The sequence below is a fragment of the Arvicola amphibius genome, chromosome 2, assembly GCF_903992535.2.
Source record: "Arvicola amphibius chromosome 2, mArvAmp1.2, whole genome shotgun sequence".
Lineage (NCBI taxonomy): Eukaryota > Metazoa > Chordata > Mammalia > Rodentia > Cricetidae > Arvicola > Arvicola amphibius.
In genome coordinates, this window is record NC_052048.2 from 63,339,084 (window position 1) to 63,362,541 (window position 23,458).

The 23,458-nt window shown below is 38.8% G+C and overlaps 1 protein-coding gene across 1 annotated transcript in view; it reads right to left on the reverse strand.

Annotated features, from left to right (window-relative positions):
- Positions 1 to 23,458, reverse strand: part of Exoc6b (exocyst complex component 6B) — a 491,547-nt gene that overhangs the window by 408,836 nt on the left and 59,253 nt on the right. Inside the window, exons 2-6 of the mRNA XM_038319126.1 lie at positions 15,698 to 15,863; positions 14,916 to 14,963; positions 13,008 to 13,098; positions 12,861 to 12,906; positions 664 to 868 (exon numbers count right to left, since the gene is read on the reverse strand). Coding sequence (XP_038175054.1) covers positions 664 to 868; positions 12,861 to 12,906; positions 13,008 to 13,098; positions 14,916 to 14,963; positions 15,698 to 15,863 — 556 coding nt within the window. The remainder of the gene's footprint in view (positions 1 to 663; positions 869 to 12,860; positions 12,907 to 13,007; positions 13,099 to 14,915; positions 14,964 to 15,697; positions 15,864 to 23,458) is intronic.

Sequence of the window (23,458 nt, forward strand, 5' to 3'; positions counted from 1 at the left end):
CTATTTATTATTGCAGGCTATATCATCAAGTATGTTAAAGCATCCGTATAACATCAATGTAACTTAAATTTCAAGAGGAAGTATTACTGCAAATCGTTATTGTTTCTTCATTCACAATGACAAAAAACATTCCTCATAGTCTATTATATCTTAGAGATAAAGATATTTGCATAAAATAAATATTCCTAACACATTTGCTAAAATTTTGAGCTGTATTTCCCTTTCTGCAATCATAATCCACAAACCCCAACAGACCATTCTGTCACTAACACCCATCAATGTCAAAAAAATTTTTGCATGGCATGACACCTTCCTAATAGTAAATAATCAACCAAAGGCACATGTAATGAATGCAATTTATGTTGTTGACTAAAAGGAAAGCTTTACGAATTCTAGACTTTAAATACTATACAAAGTCAAGGGAAATGTTTATTTTGTAAACTGAATTCTCTCCAGACTGACACAGACCATCACAATCAGTCACTGCTCAACAGCCATAGAGTCAACAACACATCTCATCCATCACTCTGTTGAAATAACATTTCCATTTATGAAGGACCTTCCTAAAATGCTAAGAATTAAGACACTTGGCAAGGAGAAATTATGTGTATAAACAAATACTTGGAAAGCCAAGGGCAAATCTGTCACTAACCAAGGACCTACTTGTTTCATAGCAGTCTCTCCAATTTTGTCTGAATGCTTGCGGATGCTCTCCAGAAAGTCTTTGAGATCAGACATAGAAACATCCTTTATCTCTTCTCGAAGCTTGGGGATGTTGTCCACCATCACCTTACAGAATCGATAGTGGCTCACTTGAGGCAGATAGGTGTGTTCCAGATGCTCCAGAGTCTTCAGTGCAGGATAATGCCTACAAAAGAAATCAACCACCTTAGCAGATATTAGTCTTCCTTAGGGGCACAAATAAATTACTCAGGAAAAATTCAAACCTCAATTAGCTTTCACTGTACATTTAGACAAATCCAAGGTAGTGTTTTAATGAAAACTTCTTAACTATTAAAAAATTAATAAATGCTTTAAAGACTAGTAATTCACAAAAATCTGTCCAAAGAATAAACATAAATATCAATAAAATTAACTATATATAATTTTTTAATTATCGCAGTGTCAAAAGACCATGCTATAAAATGAAATACCCCAAGCTAGTCTTCTAATGAAAACAGAAAGAAGAGCTTGAAAACTATGCACCCTTGTTTGTTAGCTGAGATGAGTCAGCCTTAAAGACTACTGTAGCCAGGACCTCAGACGAGCTCTGCACTTTCTCATTACACAGAGACTGGACAACAAATGAAACAGCTACCTCTCCCAGGACTGGACAATTAACCCAAATTTTTCTTTTCAGGATCCCCTAGAGATGCCATCACCCCCAGACAGAAGGAAGTAAATGTAAGAACATGACACCTACATTCCCAAGAGGTGGGATGGGTGGTTTTTGGTCATTGAATGGGTTGTGGATATTTCTCAATGTTTAGGGTGGTTGGTTACAAGTTGATGTTGGTAATGGTCAGGAAAAAATAATGGTCAGGAATAAAGAAGTTTATAATCAGGCTCTTCTTTTGAAAAGAAAAAAGGGTGATATAGATATGGTAGTACTGAATCTATTCTGAAAAGAGGGAGATATAAAAATGGATTAAAAAGGTAGATTACTAAATCTACTTTTAAACTAAAGAAGCAATGACTACTTTTAAATATTTTACATTGATATGGATTTTTGTATATTGATACAAATTTAAGATACTTTTTATTAGAACATAATGTACATGCATTTCTAATCTTGTTCAAGGTATTTTATCCATACAGCTCATTTAACAATGTAATGCAAATTTCTAGTCCTTGCAATTTATTATTACTAACTAAGGATAATAAGGAAATGCAGGTTAGTAATTAGTAACCTAGTACAACTGAATTTGTAGTCATTAGGTCTGTCTTCAAGGTCAAACATATATTTTAGGTAGAAAGATCATCTTCAAACACTTTAGAGATATTCAGAATATAGCATTTAAGATGTTCAATAACATAGGTTCATTTCTCTTATGACAATGAGACATGCCTGCTCCTGGAAGAACCAACCTACATCATAGAAGATGATGGGCACTGAAGAAACGACACATGGAGTTTACTATCTGTGTGGCAAAAGTAAGCCACTAGGCAATAAAAATTGTTCTTGCCTCAACTGCTGACAGTATGCTGTCCAAATTGGAAAAACAAGACAAAAAAAGAGAGAGTTGACTGCCAAATCTTGTCAAGAAAAGGCAAGACAGTCATTCAAAAATTCTGCTTCATAGAAAAGTCTATTGTATATTCATTCTAGGCCTATAGGCCGAAGATGGCTGCCCCAACATTAAAAAGGAACCTTGGGTAACTGTCCAGGCAGTCAGCTGCTTCTGTCATTTATCACAATTTTTGGAAGTCACTTGCTTGCACTTCCTACTCACTCAGTTAATATTATTTCCTTCTCGGGTCTTTGAGGGAGTTGAAGACTAGATAGTTAGAGGAATAGTTTTCCTTGTTTACCAGACTCAGAAAAGAAACTCACTAAAGAGAAGTAAAGTGTATAAAGCTGAGAGACATGAAAAGTTAGTTTTGGGTGGTACGTAAGTTAGGACAGAAAGTCAATTAGGTATAAGACTTTGAATAGATAATAGACTATTTTCTCTGAATTTGTCAAATGTAAATAGACTAGATATTGTTGATATATTTATTGCTTGTCTATATTGTATAGTTATTGTTTTTATTGTATATAGTTTTTCTTATATTTGTCATAACTTTTATTTTTTATTTTAGACAAAAGGAGGAAATATGACAACATTTTGTTTGTAATCTAACAAATAAAGCCTGCCTGAAGATCAGAGTATGGAGCTAGTCACTAGTGAGCCATAAAAGTCAGGCAGTAGTGGCACGCACCTTTAATCTCAATACCTAGGAGGCACATGCCTTTAATTCCAGAACTACAGAGGTGAAGACAGGAAGAGATGTGGCTTGGAGAAGAGAGATATATAAGGCAGGAGGAGACAGGAGCTAAGCACATACAGTCTGAGGAATTGTAGAAACAAGGATACCCTATTCAGTCTCATTTCTGGGTAGATGTCACATACCAAAAGTAAATCAAGATCAGATAAACAATTTAAGTAGACCTATAACCCCTAAGAAAAGAGAACAAGAACCTTTAATCTCTGAAGAAAGAAACTGAAGACACCAGAAAATGGAAAGATCTCCCATTCTCCTGAATAGGTAGTATGAACACTGTAAAAATGGCAATCTTACCAAAAGCAACCTGTAGACTCAATGCAATCCCCATCAAAATCCCAGCACAATTCTTCACAGACTTTGAAAGAACAATACTCAGCTTCATATGAAAAAACAAAAAACTCAGGATAGCCAAAACAATCTTGTACAATAAAGGAACTTCCAAAAGCATTACCATCCCTGACTTTAAGCTCTACTATACAGCGACAGTAAAGAAAACGCTTAGTATTGGCACAAAAACAGACAATTGGACCAAAGGAATTGAATCAAAGACCCTTATATTAGGCCAAACACCTATAAACACCTGTTTTTTTTTTATAAAGAAGCTAAAATAATAAAATGGAAAAAAAGAAAGCATCTTCAACAAATGGTACTGGCATAACTGGAGGTCAACATATAGAAGAATGCAAATATCTATCCCCACGCACCAAACTCAAGTCCAAATGGATCAAAAACCTCAACAAAAATCCAGCCACACTAAACCGCATAGAACAGAAAGTGGAAAGAAGTCTTGAATGTATTGGCAGAGAAGACCACTTCCTAAATATAATACCAGTAGCACAGGCACTGAGATCAACAATAAGTGGGATCTCCTGAAACTGAGACACTTCTGTAAAGCAAAAGACACACAGCTAACAAGACAAAATGGCAGGCCATAGAATAGGAAAAAAATTTTCATCAACCCAACTGACAGAGGGCTGATCTCCAAAATATACAAAAAACACATGAAACTAGACATCAAAATATCAAAAATCCAATTAAAAAATGGACATTTCCCCTACCTGTCTAGGAGAGGAAAACTCATTCCTTCCGTGGATGAAACAAACACACAGGTCTAATTTGGACATGGTCTCATCACAGCAGACACACTCTTCTTGCCTCAAAACACGTAGCGCCATAAACACCCAGACTAGAAACTAGTTTATTTCCCTTTATGTCTTCTCTCATAGGTTTCAAGAATCAAACTCTTAGTCCAAGCAAATAGAGTAGTTTATTCCCCTAAACTTAGAAATAAAAGTACAAATACATATAAATCTGAAATAATTGTTTTCATTAAAATTTTAGACTCTTAACACATTACAATTTTGCATGATTTAGTATACACAGAATAGCAATGGCACAACTAGGTACGAAGAGCTATGTGTAATAAAATGTAGTTCCTCTAAAGAAAAACTTTAGAATGGGTAAAAAGCCAGAAATTAAGTCACAAAGATAAATACATTCTGAGGTTTACTTCTATCTTGGAGTTCTGTTTACAGAACGAGAAGAATCTTGCCATGCGGCCTACAGACATGCAACCCATGCTGAAAACATCAGCTCTGTCAAATAGAACCACATTTTTCAAGGCAAATTAATACAAAACTCAATGATTTCTGGCAACAAAGAACAGCACCTATTTCCCCACTGTCCCTTTTCCCCTGGCAAGCTTGTGTTCCAAACACAACAGAACTGTAGAAGGAGCTGCGGGCAGGCCTGTTTCATCCCGCCCGGCTCCAGCATAGCTAGCTTAGCCCCGGAAATAACAACACACAAATTGTACTCTTTTAAACACTGCCTGGCCCATTAGTTTCAGCCTCTTCTTGGCTAATTCTCACATCTTGCTTTAACCCATATTTAGTAATCTGTGTAGTACCACGAGGTAGTGTCTTACCGGGAAAGATCTTAACCTGCATCTGTCTCAGAGAAGAGAGTCATGGCGACTGTCTGAAGCGTCTGCCCCACTGCCTTCTTCCCAGCATTCTGTTCTGTTTACTCCACCTACCTAATTTTCTGTCCTATCAAAGGGCCAAGGCAGTTTCTTTATTAACCAATGAAAGTAACACATAGACACTCCTCCATCACAGAACAGTAAAATTATTCGAATTTAGAGTATTTGATATCACAGACAAATAAAACAATGGTAGCCAAATAAATATTTAACACTCATCAAAAGAAAAAAAACATGTATAGAGTCCATGGAAATCCCATTCAAGATTTGAACATTACTTTTATCAGCATCTATATTATTACAAATGAATGTAGAGGGCTAGAAAGGTGGCTCAGCAGTTAGTAGTGCTTACTCTTCTTGCAGAGGACCAATGTTTTGTTCCCAGCCCCCATATAGCAGTTCACAACTATCTGTAACTCCAGCTCTAGGGGATTCAATGCACCTTCTGACCTCAGTTGTCTCTTGGAACCTTTATAAGTGCCTGCATGCACATGCTGCACATGTATGTGCTTCAGCACATACACATAAAATTAAATAAATAAAGTTTAAAAAACTGAATGCAAGCTGTGGCTGGCTCAGTAAGCAATGCTGCACTGGCATAAGGACTTGAGTTTGGATCCCCACACCATATAAAAAAAAGGTATGATGGATATGCCTATACCCCAGTTCTGTGCAATATAGGCAGGTGGATCCCTGAAGTTCACTGGCAGACCTATCTAAAAAATAAAGGTGGAGAGTGATCAAGTAAAGAAACCCAACATCAGCTTCTGGCCACCACATGCACTTATATAAACCTGCATACACAATTACACACCCACACTGACAAGTACATATACCACATATATTGTATAATATAATATATACAATTATAATAAGATAATACAATAAAAAAAATTAAAAAACTGGGTCTTAAAGCTCTTGCAAAGGACTCAAGTTTGTATCGCAGCACCTATATCAAGCAGCTCACAACTGCTTATAATTCCAGTTCCAGGGGAAATGACACCCTCTTCTAAACTCTGGGGATACCTATACTCAAATGCATAATAAACATATACACATACACATATAATCAAAAAATTATTTCTAAAAAAAACCTTTAAAGGTATAAAAATAACTAATGTGACTAGGTATGGTAGCACGTATCCTTAATCAAGAGACAGAGATAGGAGGATCACGGTGTGTTTGAAGTTAGCCAAAGTTATATAGAAAAAGAAAAAAAAACATGAAAAGCCAATTGCTCCAATTCATTTACATATGTGCTTACACTCCCCTTATATTCCCTTGAGGATAATAGTTCTCAACATTCCTAATGCTGAAACCCTTTAATACAGTTCCTCATGTTATGGTGATTCCCAACCAAAATTTATTTTCATTGCTACTTCATAACTCTAATCTTGCTGCTGTTGTGAGTTGTAAATGTCTGTGATCTCCAATGGTCTTCGGTGGTCCTTGTGAAAGAGTTGGCTGACAGACTCCTACGCCCTAGGGAGGGGTCTGCCACAGGCTGGGAGCCACTACTCGAGGAGGTTTCCTACAGAGAGAAAGTGGTTAAATACTACTGTGAAAGGGCTGCTTCAAGATTTATTTTAACTTCTAGTTAGAGGTTCCTAAAAGTAAATCACAATTACCTATAATTTTTCCTCTTATTCATATCAATAAAATATGAAATATAAGCTTTTACCACAGAAAATAGTAGTTCCTTTCCTAACAGAAAAACTATTTTTTTTTTTTTTTGGTTTTTTTGAGACAGGGTTTCCCTGTAGTTTCTAGAGCCTGTCCTGGAACTAGCTCTTGTAGACCAGGCTGGTCTCGAACTCACAGAGATCCGCCTGCCTCTGCCTCCCGAGTGCTGGGATTAAAGGCGTGCGCCACCACCGCCCGGCCAGAAAAACATTATTAACAAAGATATGTGCTAGAAACTCTTTAGGAAACATAAAACCCAATAATATAATCACTATTTACAACTCAAAAAAAAAAAGACCAGTCTTCAGCCACGAAATACCACTTTATAAACAAGTAGATCTTAGATAAAACCCCAAACAACTGTTTTCGGTCATTGAACAGCAGTCAGCTGATAACTGAACTCCAAAACAAAGAGAACCAACAAGGTGGGCTATCTACCTGAAGGTAATCTCTCCATCAGGACAGTCAGAACACCCTCACAGAGCCTGAAGATGTGCTGACTTAAGGCATCATATAGTAGGTCAAAAAGGTTGTAGGGAAGGGAGGGAGGGAGGGAGGGAGGGAGGGAGGGAGGGAGGGAGGGAGGGAGGGAGGGAGGAGAAATCTGCATAGGCTTTCCTGTTTAGCATTAGACCAGGGAATGTGAGGTGAGGAAAGGGGAGAGAAGGGATGGAGGAAAGTGGGGAGAGGGATAGATGAACAGTGAGGTATAAGATAAACACTTCAGGGAGGTCAGAAATGGCAGAGAACTCCCCTAAACCCAAACAGCCGAATGGCAAGGTACACAGGCACAAGTGTGCCAACCAGACCAGATTAAATATTCTTTAAAATTGACTGCACTTGGCCTAGCAGAGATTTGGTTTTTGTTGTTAGTGTAGGAGAATGTCTCACTATGCATCCCGAGCTGACCTAGAACTCACTATAAAGACAAGACTGGCCTCAAACTCAGAGATCTACCTGCCTCAGCTTCCTGAGTGTTGGGATTTAAGGGATGAGCTTATCATAGCTGGCCATGGCAGAGTTTTAAAATGGGGTCTGCAAACTACTACTTCCCAAAATAAAGCCCAAAACTCAAAAAAAAAAAAAAGCAAAGTTCCCCCAGACTCCAGATACTCATCAACATAATAATGTCAATTATCCACTCAAAAAATATTTTTAACCTATAATCAGAAAAACAAAATTAATTCAAAAGTAGATTCAAAAGTGGCAGAAGAGCAAATGCATGCAAATAGCAATTAGATCCATGTGTATGTGCTTAAAGGGAAATACAAAGGTGTGAGAAGAAGGAAACATCAAAAACCAATGGAGGGCTATGGCCTCTGCACTTCAGGGTGCTTTTCTAGCCTGCACAGGGCTTCCTGCATTCCATCCCCAGCAACATAATCCAAACATAGTGATAATCAGCACTCAAGAGGAAAAGGCCGAGGTTCTGAGGAAGTTCAAGGTCATCCTCAGTCACATATAAATTCAAGGTCAGCTTGGAAATCATAGTGAGACTCTGTCTTTGAAAACAATGCTTTGGGTTTTTTTATTTAATTTCTTATTGTGTATATGTAGATAGGGTAGAAGTGAGTACCACAGTGCATGTGTGAAGGTAAAGGGAAGACCGAGGCATCAGTTCTCTGCTTCCACCTTTACATGAATTCTAGGTATGGAACTCAGGGCATCAGATATGCAACAAGCATTCTACACACTGAGGCATCTCTCCACACCACCCAAAAAAAATGTTTTTTTTAATTCAGGAGATAAACAAGATAACATTTTCCACTGGGATGCTTATAACTAGAAGACAGACAATAAAACACACTGGGGCTAGAGAGCTGGCTCAGAATTTAAGAGCACTTGCTGCTCCTTCAGAGGGACCAGGTTCAACTCCCAACAACCATATATTAGCTCAAAACCATCTTTAACTCTAGTCCTAGTGGATCCAAAGCTTTCTTCTGACCTTCATGAGCACTATACATACATGTGGTTCACAAACACACATGTAGGAAAAATACTCATATGCATAAAATAATAAAATAAGTAAATTTAATAAATCTGAAAGTTTTAAATAATAATAAGCACTATCATGTGATGATGTTAGATAGATTAAAACGATGCAGCTGCTTTGAGAAGTAGTCAAGCAGTTTCACTAAACAGTAGAACACTGAACTATAGCAAGACCTAGCAATTCCATTCAGAGGTATATTCCCGAGAGAACTTAGGGAGTTTAAGCCCATGTAAAAACTTACAAGTAGCTATATAGCTTTATTCATCATAACTTAAAAGTGAAAATAACCCAAATGTTTGTCTAATAATGAAAAAACAAAATGCAGTCCATCCACACAGTGGAAAAGCACCCCCATAAAAAAGAGTGAAGTACTGATTCACACGAAAGCATGGCTGACTCCTGAAAACACTGTAAGAGGGAGAAGTCAAATGTAGAAGACCGCATACTGTGTGCCCCCTTTATATGAATATTCACAATGCGCAAACATACAGATATAAAGTAAAGTCGTGGCTGCTCAGTCTAAGGGAAGGTTAGAATGGGAATCAAGGTTTATTTTTGAGGTGACTGACATGTTCTACAGTCAGGAAGTGAAGATAGTGACAGCCTTGCAAACACTCTAAAACAATGCTAAGTTGTACTCATAAAATGGTGGATGCTATTGAATACAAAAAACAATTATTTAATATTTAAATTATTTTATTTTTATTTTATTTTACATATTTATTTTAAATAAAATTAAATTTAAATTTAAAATAAATTTAATTTTTTTAATAAATAAAGAATTTACATCTAGCACACTAACCCAAAAAAGAGATGGCAATGAGTTCAGGTCTATATGAAGAAATAAGAGTGTCAGAATCACTTAAAATATATAGATGAAGGAAGATTTTTTTCATTTTACTTTTAAAATATTTTAATGTAAAAGTTTGTAGCAAAAATGCAAGTGTATTATAGGTACTATGCCATATTCTTTTTTTTTTTTTTTTTTGTTTTTCGAGACAGGGTTTCTCTGTGGCTTTGGAACTAGCTCTTGTAGACCAGGCTGGTCTCGAACTCACAGAGATCCGCCTGCCTCTGCCTCCCGAGTGCTGGGATTAAAGGCATGCGCCACCACCGCCCAGCAACTATGCCATATTCTTAATAAGAGCAATGACAACAATAACACCAAGGAAGTGAGGTTAAGCAGAGGTATAGGCTTAAATTTTTAATTGACAAGTAATAATTACATATAAGCATGGGGTACAGTGAGATAATTTCATGTATACAACAGATAATGATTTAATCTATATAGCATTTCCATTTAAATATGCATTACTATTAAAAGAACTTTGTATAATGTGTGGTTTGCCATAATTTATTCAAGATTCACTATAAGTTAAAGAGGATTATTATAAACTTAGAAGCAATAATTTTGAAGAAATAAAGAGGTATGGATTATAAGGCATTAATGAATACACGATAGAATCCAAGCATCTAGTTAACTGATTGAGATGAAAGCAGATACAGAAAGAACAAGGAACAGTGAAGACAAATGGAAAATAAGTTAGACTGAAAGTCATATACAGATATGCTGTATATGATAAGTATATACATATACTGATAAGTCTATCAGTCATAAAAGATCTAAGGATCTCAACTAAAAAACAGATTGTCACTTTAAAAAAAATAGCGAGATCAAGCCATGCATGGTAGCATACACTGACAATCTCTTATCTCCAAAACAGAAAAAAAAAGAAGAAAAACAATAATAAGCCTATACCCCTCAAACCTGATGCTGTTATAGGAGTCAAGGAAAGACTGAAGACAGCTCAAGAGGCAAGTAGGGAGTTGAGAGAGCACTTGTTGCTCTCACAAAGGGAAGGGGAAGCCCAGCCAATCACCTTGTTTGTAAGGTGTGTCCCCCTTAGGCTAATATTTACTTATAAAATCTTGGGGGCCTGCTCTTTGTTTTCCTGCGCTCCTCACTGGAACCTTGGATTTGTAAGTTCCCTTTTCTTTCCTTTATTAAAGCTGAATATTATATATATTAAAGCTAGTCCAGTTAATCATAACTGCCGATCAACCACGCCCCTTCAACAAAGGACCTACATTCAGCCTCCAGCATCCCCATCAGACAAAACACAAATGCCTTAACTCCAGCTCCAGAGAATCCAATGCCTTTTTCTGGTCTCTGTGAACACCCTCACGCACACAGCAAACACACAGAAACGCACATACATACACATAAATAAGAAAACAAATCTCTTTTAACTGTTCAACTTGTAGAAGAATGAAAGTAGATCCGTGTCTATCACCAAGCACAAAACTCAAGTCCAAATGGATTAAAGACCTCAATATCAATCTGAACACACTGAACCTGTTAGACGAGAAAGTGGGAAGTACTCTACAACATTTGGGCACAGGAGACCGCTTCCTATGTATAGCCCCAGCAGCACAGACATTAAGGGCAACATTGAATAAATGGGACCTCCTGAAGCTGAGCAGCTTCTGTAAAGCAAAGGACACTGTCACTAAGACACAAAGGCAGCCTACTGACTGGGAAAAGATCTTCACCAACCCCGCAACAGACAAAGGTCTGATCTCCAAAATATATAAGGAACTCAAGAGACTAGACTTTAAAATGCTAATTAACCCAATTAAAAAATGGGGCACTGAACTGAACAGAGAATTCTCAACAGAAGAAGTTCGAATGGCCAAAAGACACTTAAGGGCATGCTCAACCTCCTTAGCAATCAGGGAAATGCAAATCAAAACAACATTGAGATACCATCTTACACCTGTCAGATTGGCTAAAATCAAAAACACCAATGATAGCCTTTGCTGGAAAGGATGTGGAGTAAGGGGTACACTCATCCATTGCTGGTGGGAATGCACACTTGTGCAACCGCTTTGGAATGCAGTGTGGAGGTTTCTCAGGAAATTTGGGATCAACCTACCCCAGGACCCAGCAATTCCACTCTTGGGAATTTACCCAAGAGATGCCCAATCATATTACAAAAGCATTTGTTCAACTATGTTTATAGCAGCATTATTTGTAATAGCCAGAACCTGGAAACAACCTAGATGCCCTTCAGTGGAAGAATGGATGAAGAAAGTGTGGAATATATACATATTAGAATACTACTCGGCGGTAAAAAACAATGACATCTTGAATTTTGCATGCAAATGGAGGGAAATAGAAAACACCATCCTGAGTGAGGTAACCCAGGCCCAAAAAGATGAACATGGGATGTACTCACTCATAATTGGTTTCTAGCCATAAATAAAGGACATCGAGCCTATAATTCGTAAAAAAATCCTAGAGAAGATATATAAGAAGGTGAATCCAAAGAAAAACATATAGTTATCCTCCTGGATATTGGAAGTAGACAAGATTGCAGGACAAAAAATGGGAACATGGGGGTGGGGTGGGATGGGGGGATGGGGGGATGGGGAGAGAAAAGTGTGAAGTGGAGGATGGGAAGAGCTTGGGGAATAGGATGGTTGGGATATAGGAAGGGTGGATATGGGAACAAGGAATTATATATCTTAACTAAGGGAGCCATTCTAGGGTTGGCAGAGACTTGACTCTAGAGGGGTTCCCAGGTGTCCAGGAAGACGCCCCCAGCTAGTTCCTTGGGCAGCTGAGGAGAGGGTACCAGAAATGTACAGATCCTATTGCCATACTCATGAATATCTTGCATATCACCACAGAACCTTCACCTGGCATTGGATGGAGAAAATGACAGAGCCCCACAAAGAAGCACCGGATTGAGCTCCCAAGGTCCTGATGAGGAGCAAAAGGAGGGAGATCATGAGCATGGAAGTCAGGACCGTGAGGAGTGCGTTTACCCATTGAGACGGTGGGACAGATCTAACAGGAGACCACCAAGTCCAGTTGGAATGGGACTGATGGAACATGCGACCAAACCGGACTCTCTGAATGTGGCTGACGGTGGAGGAGGACTGAGAAACCAAGGACAACGGCGATGAGCATGAACACTACAGCATGGACGGGCTCACTGTGAGCCTTGTCAGTTTGGTTGCTCACCTTCCTGGACTTAGGGTGAGCTGGGAGGACCTTGGACTTAACATAGTGAAGGGAACCCTGATGGTTCTTTGGCTTGGAGAGGGGCGGAGTGGGGGTATGGATGGAAGGGAGGGGAGGGAAGGGGGAGGAGGAGGGGAGGAGATGGAAATTTTTAATAAAAAAATGAGAAAAAAAAATCTTACCTTTTGGTTTTCATCTGGTCCCTCAGTTTGCTGTACATCTCTAGGACTTGAAAGAGAAAACAGATCACACAGGTCTCATTTAAGCAAAACAACTAACTCAGCTAAAGGAAACACATCAGGAGTACTACTCCACTCCCAGTTTCTCACCTGGAAGGCAGAGCATTAACTTATCGACAGTAGCAGAGATATTCCTCTGTTGTAGTCTACACTGCTTCAGCTCTTCCATTGCTATCACCAGCTTGGCAAAAGGGGAAAAATAGAATTATGTCAAGAACTATAAAAAGAAAAAGAAGTTTTTAGTTACATTTTCCTACTCTGCATGCAATGCATCCAAGAATGTCAGTTTCCTACTAAAACCTACAATGCAAGCTAAGGAACTGTCTTCTTCAATCAGTGAAACATTCCTACATGGCTTCCGACTTCCTCCCCATCCTGCACACATGTCTAAAAAGGCTATGTAAAATGACCTAAAGAGCCTTAAAGCACAAAGGCCATCCAGAAAAAAAAAATCTGCCCATTGTCTCCAAACCCTATACAAACTCCATGTCTTCACCAGTGCTAGGCAGTCCTTCTAATCTTCAACTAGGTCCCGATTTTAAAAGCAAGTTCCATATTTAGAATATATGGCTTTTGGACACGATTCAGTTTACTGAAGATTAATTTATTTTCTTCTTGTAATCATCTCACAATGATGTAGAAATCTCTACAATTTCTGTAGAATATGGACTATGTGAAATGAAAAAAAATCTACCTATCTATTTACAGAATTCATCACTCACACACACACACACACAAATTATATATCCTTAGATATGTGAAAAGAATAAAGAGAAGGAAGGTGGATGAAAAAAAGGAATGCACTTCAGGTCAGAAAAGGTTGACTTTATGCTCAGATTTGTTTTGATTATTAACATAAATTTCAGATCCATCAGTAAAATAGAGGAAATAACAGACTTGGATTTGGAACAAATAAATAAATGGAAGTAAATAAAAGTACAAATTGGAAAGTTTAAATAAGTTTGTCAATTAATAGAATAAATGATTCTTTATTAAAGAAATATTTGTTGAGCACTCCCTTTATAATAGCTGCTGTTTAGAGAGACAGAAGAGATGCAATGATGAATAAAATAAGTAAAATTCCCTAACTATATAGAACTAATTCTAATAGAGGGAGACAAACAAAAACTACATAAGTAAAAAAATGTATAACAAAAATAGGATAGTACAGTGGAGAAAAACAGAATGAGAAAAAAACAAAAAGAATACAGAAAATGTGGGTGAGACTGCAATTTCCAATAAGGTCCTCAGGAAAAATCCAGGTGGGGTACACATTGCGTATAACCACAGGACTCTGAAGACTAAGGCAGGAGGATCATTATAAGTTCAAGGCTAGCCTACATTACAGAGTGAGTTCGAGGCTAGCCTGGGCAACATAGTAATAATATCGTTTCAAAAGAGATACAGATTTTAGAATATTATCAGACATGAAATAAATAAAATAATTATAACAAAAAAGAAAGGAAGAGAGAAAGAGAGTGAGACAACAAAAGAAGGAAGGAGAGGGAGAGAGACAGAGAACAGAGAGAGAGACAGAGAGAGAGAGAGAGAGAGAGAGAGAGAGAGAGAGAGAGAGAGAGAGAGAGAGAGAGAGAGAGAGAGAGAGAGTAATATAAACCAGGTATGGTGGCTTATGCCAGTAATCTCAACATTGGGAAAGTGGAGGTAGATCAGTTCAAAGAAAGTTTAAATTACATGAACTCCTTACTGAAAAAAAAAGAAAAAAACTATAAGAGAAAAGGACGAAGGCAGGTGAAGATGGAAGAGGAACATTCCATGAGATATGGCAGACTACTCAAGGATTTTTTTTAACAAAGCCAAGAGATGTTGCATCTTATTTCATTGCACCATGTGGTGTCTGTTTTATTCAGGTAAACATTTCTTATAGCAACAATTCCAACACACTGCTTATATTATTCTAAGCCACAAAGTGAAGAAGAGTCATTCAAAGAGAACAGCATAAAAAAGAACAAACTGTTAAAAGGAAACTGGCCGTACTTCCTTGCCCTCGTGTTGCAGTTTTCTATTCGTATCCGTCACTTGGTTCTGTGGAGAGAAGATAATTTAAACTCATAAAAACAAACACTAGGACAACAGTTGGATAAAGATCAAAATTTAATATGAAAAAACTGGAGTATCTCTAGATACTTTCTATATTCCAGCACATGGAGTTACAGCTGCTCTCTCTGCAACTTAAACTCTTTATCAGCCTTTCTTCTAGGCGTTCCCATGACCTTCTACAAAGAAAAAGAAAAGCTGACCAAGAGACATGTTTGGTTTAGATAGAATACAAAGTAAGATACTATAGTGTCCCAAGATCATATTGTAACTTTGGAGAGAAAGAAAGAAAGGGGAAGGGAAGGGGAAGGAAAAAGGAAAGGGGAAAGGAAAAGGGAAAGGAAAGGGGAAAGGAAATGAAAGAAAAAGGAAAGAGAAAAGAAAAGGAAAAAGGAAAGAAAAAAGGAAAGAAAAGGAAAGGAAAGGAAAGGAAAGGAAAGGAAAAGGAAAAGGAAAAGAAAGGAAAGGAAAAGGAAAGAGGAAAGAGGAAAGGAAAGGAAAGGAAAGGAAAGGAAAGGAAAGGAAAGGAAAGGAAAGGAAAGGAAAGGAAAGGAAAAGGAAAAGGGAAAGGGAAAGGGGAAAGGGGAAAGGGGAAAGGGAAAGGGAAAGGGAAGGGAAGGAAAGGAAACGTGTCACACAGCATGGCCCCTACTCTTTCAATCAGAACTAATCAGAACCCCAGAAGAGGACAGAGGAGCTAAAGTCCAGCATTGTCTCCTTACTTTGAGCTTCTGGGCTTCCCCTCGTACTTTCAGGAGTTCAGTAATAGAGTCTACAAAGCCTTGGTAGTGAAAGTTGCACATTTTCTCAATTTCTCGGTCATGATTGCGGATACGAGTTTCTAGCTTCTCCATGAATCGTCCATGTTCCTCACCATCATAAACAGACCTTTAAAGAGAAAATGGCATAAGGATTGCAACACTTCAGAGAAGAGAATTACAAACCCAGAAGAAACTTCTACAGAAACTAGATAACCAGGATACATAAATTAACAACTGCATCCATTTGTCCCCATGGTAAATGAGTCTTTGTTTTGTTTTGAGAAAATAAAAAATAAATAACTAAATAAAAAGTTCACCTAAAAACATTTGACACACACCATAGGACTGCCATAACTAAGTAAAAGACTTGAATTAAGCTCCTGTCTCTTTCTACATTTAGCTCATCTAGAAAAACTCAATCTCGCCGGGCGGCGGTGGCGCACGCCTTTAATCCCAGCACTCGGGAGGCAGAGGCAGGCGGATCTCTGTGAGTTCGAGACCAGCCTGGTCTACAAGAGCTAGTTCCAGGACAGGCTCCAAAGCTACAGAGAAACCCTGTCTCGAAAAAAAAAAACAAAAAACAAAAAAAACAAAACAAAAAAAAAAAAAACTCAATCTCAGTAAATTTAACTATGCAGTTACCCCATGATCCACCCAAGAAGCTGAAGATGACTGAAAAATCACACGGGCTGGCTAGATTCAGTATAACTACATAGCTACAATCTAAGAGTTATTCAACACCACTACAAAATCCTTGGAATATCCCTTGTCCAGAATCCTTGAAAACGGAAATGTTTCTGATTGGAGGAATTAGGGGAATATTTGTACGAGTTATATAGCACATAAAACTCAAATATGAACAATGCATATGTTTTCAAATACAATTTACAGCCTGAAGATAAACCTATGAAATGTCTTAGTGAATTAGTGTTTTGACTACAACAGGCCACACACAAGGCCAACCTGGCATTTTCCACTAATGACAGCTGTCATATATTTCTTACGAATATTTCACACTTGAGATTTGTTTATTTGTTTGTTTGTTTTGGTTTTTGTTTTATTTTTCGAGACAGGGTTTCTCTGTAGTTTTGAAGCCTGTCCTGGAACTAGCTCTTGTAGCCCCGGCTGGCCTCAAACTCACAGAGATCCACCTGCCTCTGCCTCCCGAGTGCTGAGATTAAAGGCGTGCGCCACCACCGCCAGGCTTCATACTTGAGATTTTTAAATTAGGAATGATAAACCCAAGTAATGATTAACACCTCAAAAAAAATCACTTTGTATTCTCCAAAATCTCACAGTGTAGGAATCTCACTTCCTCCTGCCTCAATGTTCACTCCTCCCACTCAGCTACTGCTCTAACTATACACTTCTCAGAAAGGAAGGAGGGGCATACACTTAACCATTTCCTAGTCCCTCATAAAAATCAGCCAATCTGCTTACATCTGTACTTCCTCTTCTAGCCGCTAACTTTGCTAGTTCTAGGCCAGCCTGGGTCTACAGAATGAGTTCTAGGACCTGTCTAGAAACCCTGTCTTGAAAAAAACAAACAAACTTCTTCTGTTCTACATCATATATTTTTCACTCTCCACCAGATTATTCTCATATCTATATAAAGGTCACTGAAAAGCTTGCCTGAACTACACATCTCCCAGTTACCATCTAGTTATTCTGCTCTCCATCCTAATGAAACACCTTTCCACTTCTTCACCTCCCACTTGATCAAGTATTCCTTTTACTCCTTTAATAGCAGCATCTGTTGAGGCTTGGCACTCACTCCTTCACTAAGCACTCTCTTCTGAAGATGTAAACAGCAACCACACTAGCGTGGATTTACCTTTTCACTAGCACACCTGCTCAATCTCCCTTCTAGAGCCTCCTTCTCTATCATACTTCTCTATGCTCTCTCACCAAGCAATCTATGGTTCAAAAATACCACTCATATAGAACTGACTTCCTAATCTATGACCTACAAACCAAAGCACTACCCTGAACTCTAAACTCAAATTTCCTTACTACTCCTCTACTCTAATTGGATTGTTAAAAGCCATCCAAATGTAGTGAAGACAAAAGAATATTTATCAACCCATCTCCATTCCCAAACCGGTTCCCTCCAACACCCCCAATACACACACACACACACACACACACACACACACACACACACACACACACCACTACAATTAATGACACTTATTCAGTTACATAAACCAAGTATCTACAATTATTTCTCATCTGTCTGTCCAACCTCTCCCCATCAAACTTACTAAATCATGACAACTTAACCTCCAAAAGATGTTTTAGAATTGAACACATCCACCATTTCTATTTAAATCATTGTCCAAATGTATGATTTAGCCACACCAGAGCAATTCAACAAACTCCAAAATCACATTATGCATTCCCCACCCCCATCCACACTAAATACATACTCCATGGAGCAGTTTAAAAATTTTCTTTAAGCCAGGCGGTGGGGACACACGCCTTTAATCCCAGGCAGAGGCAATCTGTGAGTTCAAGGCCAGGCTGGTCTACAAGAGTTAGTTCCAGAACAGGCTCCAAAGTTACAGAGAGACCCTGTCTTGAAAAACAAAAACAAAAACCAATAACAACAAAAAACTTCTTTAAAGCAGTACTCCTGACATTACACCATTACTCCAGCTTAAGTCTCTCCAAAGGTTTCTGTATTAGTCAGGGTTCTCTAGAGGAAAAGAATTTATAGAATGAAGAGAGAGGAAAAATAAATATATATGGAATTTATTATATTATACATATTATAATTATAGTATATTACATATGGAATTTATTATAATGGCTTACAGGCTGTGGTCCAGCTAATTCAATATTTTGGCCACCTATGAATGGAAGGCCCAAGACTGGATGTTTCAGAAGGTCTTCAAGATATGCTGTAATCCCAAAGTAGACTTTAATGCCAGTAAAGAAATGGGCTTACAGTGAAAGCAAGAGTAAACAGGAAGAGACAACTGCTTCCTTCTTCCACGCCCTTTTTATGTGCTGCCTGCAAAACTGTGCCAGATTTAAGGCCCAGATTAAAGGTGTATCATCCCAGCTCAAAGATCTGTATTAGAGGGTTGGGCGAGACGCGGCCAAGGGAAGATGGGGAGAGAAAAGCGTGAAGGGGAGAATGGGGGGGAGCTCGGAGGAATGGGATGCTTGGGATACAGGAAGGGTGGATATGGGAGCAGGGAAGCATATATCTTAATTTAGGGAGCCACCTGAGGGTTGTCAAGAGACTTGACCCTAGTGGGGTTCCAGGTTTCCAGGGAGACGCCCCCAGTTAGTTCCTTGGGCAGCTGAGGAGAGGGAGCCGGAAAAGGCCAGTTCCTATAGCCATACTGATGAATTTCTTGCATATCACCATAGAACCTACACCTGGCGATAGACGAAGAAAATGACAGAGCCCCACATTGGAGCACCGGACTGAGCTCCCAAGGTCCTGATGAGGAGCAGAAGGAGAACATGAGAAAGAAAGTCAGGACCGTGAGGGAACCTCCACCTGGCGATAGATGAAGAAAATGACTGAGCCCCACATTGGAGCACTGGACTGAGCTCCCAAGGTCCTGATGAGGAGCAGAAGGAGAGAGAACATGAGAAAGAAAGTCAGGAACATGAGGGGTGTGTTCACTCATGGAGACAGTGGGACAGAACTAATGGGAGATCACCAGCTCCAGTTGGAATGGGACTGATGGATCATGCGACCAAACCCGTCTCTCTGAATGTGGCCAACAGTGGGGGCTGACTGAGAAGCAAAGGACAATGGCGCTGGGCTCTGATTCTTCTGCATGGATGGGCTCTGTGGGAGCCTTCTCAGCTTGGTCGATCACCTTCCTGGACCTGGGGGGAGTTGGGAGGACCTTGGTCTTAACATAGAGTAGGGAACCCTGATGGCTCCTTGGCCTGGAGAGGGAGGAAGGGGAGGTATGGGTGGAGGGGAGGGGAGGGGAGGGGAGGGGGAGGAGGAGGGGAGGGAAGGGGGAGGAGGAGGGGAGGGAAGGGGGAGGAAAAAAAATTTAAAAAAAAAGATCTGTATTAGAAGTGGTCTTCCCACTTCAAATGATTTAATTAAGAAAAAATTTCCTGAACAGGTATGGTAGCATGTACCATTAATGCCAGCACTCAAGGAGGCAGAGGCAGACAAATCTCTGTGAATTCAAGGTTGTCCTGGTCTACACAGTGAGTTCAAAGACAGCCAAGGCTAAACAGTGAAATCCTGTCAAAAAAAAAAAATGAAAGGGAAGAAGAGAGGGAGGGAGAGACAGAGGGAGGGAGGGAGGGAGGGAGGGAGGGAGGGAGGGAGGGAGGGAGGGAGGGAGGGAGGGAGGGAGAAGGAAGGAAGGAAGGAAGGAAGGAAGGAAGGAAGGAAGGAAGGAAGGAAGGAAGGAAGGAAGGAAGGGAAAGGAAGGAGAAAAATATCCCTCACGGGTGTGCCCAGCCATTTGAGTTATAGTATAGCCATCACAGCTTCCCTTTACAAAGAAAAGAAAGTCTGAAGCCTTATCATGGGTATGACCCCACATAAGCCACATTTTCCCTCCAGTTCCCATTCTTGACCTACCTCCACTGTTTATGCTACAGTTACAATGACAGTTTTTAAAGGTTGATTTTATTTTATGTGTATGAGTATTTTGCCTGTGTGTGTGTGTGTGTGTGTGTGTGTGTGTGTGTGTACACCTTTTCATGCCTGGGAATAGTTGTGAATCACCACATGGGTTCAGGGAACCAAACCAAGGTAGTCTGCAAGAACACTAAGTGCTCTTAACTGCTGAGCCATCCATCCAGCCCTCCAGCAATGACTTTATTTTTAAATTGATTTTTATTGAGCTCTACATTTTTCTCTGCTCCCCTTCCTGCCTCTCCCCTCCCCCTTCAACCCTTCACAAGGTCCCCATGCTCCCAATTTACTCAAGAGATCTTGTCTTTTTTTACTTTCTACTTCCCATGTAGATTAGATCTATGTAAGTCTTTCTTAGTGTCCTCATTGTTGCCTAAATTCTCTGGGATTATGGTTTGTAGGCTGGCTTTCTTTGCTTTATGTTTAAAAACCACCTATGAGTAAGTACATGTGATAATTGTCTTTCTGGGTCTTGGTTACCTCACTCAAAATAATGTTTTCTAGCTCCATCCATTTTCCTGGAAAATTCAAGATGTTGTTATTTTTTCTGCTGTGTAGTACTCCATCTGCCATTGATTTTCAGTAAGTTTCTAGCTTATTTTTCCCTTTCAAAGGAAGGGAAGGAATCTTCTAAGTAAAGAACTCATATTCCTTGTTACGTGGAAAACTTGAATGTGGGTTGTGGGGTCAATGAAAAATCCTCAAACTTAAAGACATAGGCTGGGATTAGTCATTTTTTTTTTAATTTTTGGTTTCAATTTGAGTATATTCTGTCTCAGTAATAACTTCTACGGTAGGTTATACCAGGAAGCATTTTCATTCATTCTTTCCAAAGATAAATAAAAAACTTGAGTGGGGAAAAAATCCCAATGTTCAGAAATTCAGAACCAGGTAAAGTAATAGTTGAACACAATTTTAGTAATTGGGAAGTGGAGGCAGGAGGATGACAAACCCAAGGCAAGCCAAACTAAATAGTGTGAGGTCACCCTAAACTATGTAAGGCCCATTCAAAAAAAAAAATAAGAAAATGAAAGAAATTTTGAACTTAAATTTATTTAGATAAATAATGTCTCCCCGGATTTCCTATTAAAAATCAAAGTAAGAACATATGGATTTTAGCTGATTGCGAGGCCTTGGTCTTGGCACTGTAGTAAGTGACATCTTAGGCCAATTCAATTCATCTCTGACCTTTAGAGCGTTCTCATTTACAGAATAGGAAACAGCAATCAATTACAATTTCCCTGAAGTACAAGCTAAGCATTAAGCTTTCCAACTCGGGCGCATAATGAAAAAGAGCAAACAGTTGAGAACAGTCCGCAGGTGGTAGTTTTAATCTCCTTATTAGTGTCACAGAGTTCCTATTTAGATCTTCAGAATTAACACTCTCTTCAAGTATGATGTTGACTGACTTTAAAGGTTTACAGTGAACCCTCAGAATAAAAAATTTAAAAATTAAAATAAGAATTGGTTGGGGCACGTACCCAGCCAGGCCTGTAATCCTAGCTAGCATTCTGGAAGATGGGGCAAGAGCCGCAGCAACGCAGTGATTATTAGTACCAAGCCAGCAGGGCGCTATCTCAAAAGCACAGTAGAGTTTTAATCTAAAACACACACATCTAAATGAAGGAAAGTAGACACTGTTAAGAGGACCCTATATTTTGCATTTTGTGGAAATTTACAGGATCTACAACTACCAGGCTTTGTGTGAATTTTTGTGCATATGCAAGTGAAAGGATACACACTTTCCATGTGGCTATAAAACAGGTGAAAACACATTTGCGTTTTGTGTCCTTAATTACAAACTGCTTCAACCACAATAAAAAGTAAATGTGAACAAACCTTATAGTTCACACTGACTCAGCATTTCAAATATATTTCAGCATAAGCCATCAATAAACAACAGACCTACCAGATATAAATGGTTAAAACAAATAAGTAAACAATTCTTAAACTCTAGAAAAGTTAGAGATCTACTAAGTTACCTTTACACTAGCAGTCAGGACTGCTCTTAAACAAGTATAGCACTATTTTCTCTTCCGAAGAAATGACTTAAAGTGGAGAAAGACTGCCATCTAGTGGTGACCAATTTCTAATAGTCCTTAAAACATGAATTTGATATAACCAAATAAAAAAGACTGCTGAAAAAAAAATCTTAAAAACTACATTTGATCAAATCTGCGGGTCTAAGGCAGGGGATGTAGCTCAACCAGTAGAGTGGAGCCTTGCATACAGAAAGCCCCAGAACTACATAAAACTGGGGAGGCAAACACAGGAGGATCAGGAGTTAAGGCCATCTATCCTCAGATTCACACGTTTCAGGGAAGCCAGAACTACCAGAAACCTTACCTTCCCCAAATAAATAAATAAATAGATAAATGGAAGGTGGAATCTTAAAAAGGTTGACTCTTTGAAACATTATTATACTTCTCTGTGCTTCTGACCAAGATACATACATAACAGTTAAATAAGACTATGGAACAATCATGTGGTTACTTATCTGTGTCATTACAAAGATATTCTAGTATTATAAAAAGTAAACAAGAAGAAATGCTTAGAAATTAACAGTGATTTTGATAGCCTAAAGTTTGACTCAAGTAAAATGGAGGCCTCTCTAGAGCCTGATTTCAAAAACCTCCTAATAAACCAAAGGATTTTACAAAAGTATATTTGTACATCCTAGTGTATATTCTAATAATATACTTTGATACATCATAGTGATTCCATCTCTTTCTCTACCACCTAGATTCAAAAACATATTTTACAAGTTTTTAACTGATAAAGTGGCACTTAAAATTTGAATTCAACAAATATTTACCACTCTCCTACACTAAACTACTACAGAATTACATGACTTACTTGAAGCCAAAATCAGCTTCAATCTGTTTTTTGGGTTTTTTGTTTTTTCCCCAAAGACAAGGAAGGAGTCGTGTAGGCTGATACACACTCATAATCTCTGCATTCAGGAGGCTGAGGTTAGCCAGAGCTAAAAAGCAAGACCTTGTTGAGAAGACAGAAGGGAAACTACACTGTAGTGACGCAAGTCTTTAACCCCAGCACTCCAGAGGCAGATTTCTCTAAATTTCAGGCCAGCC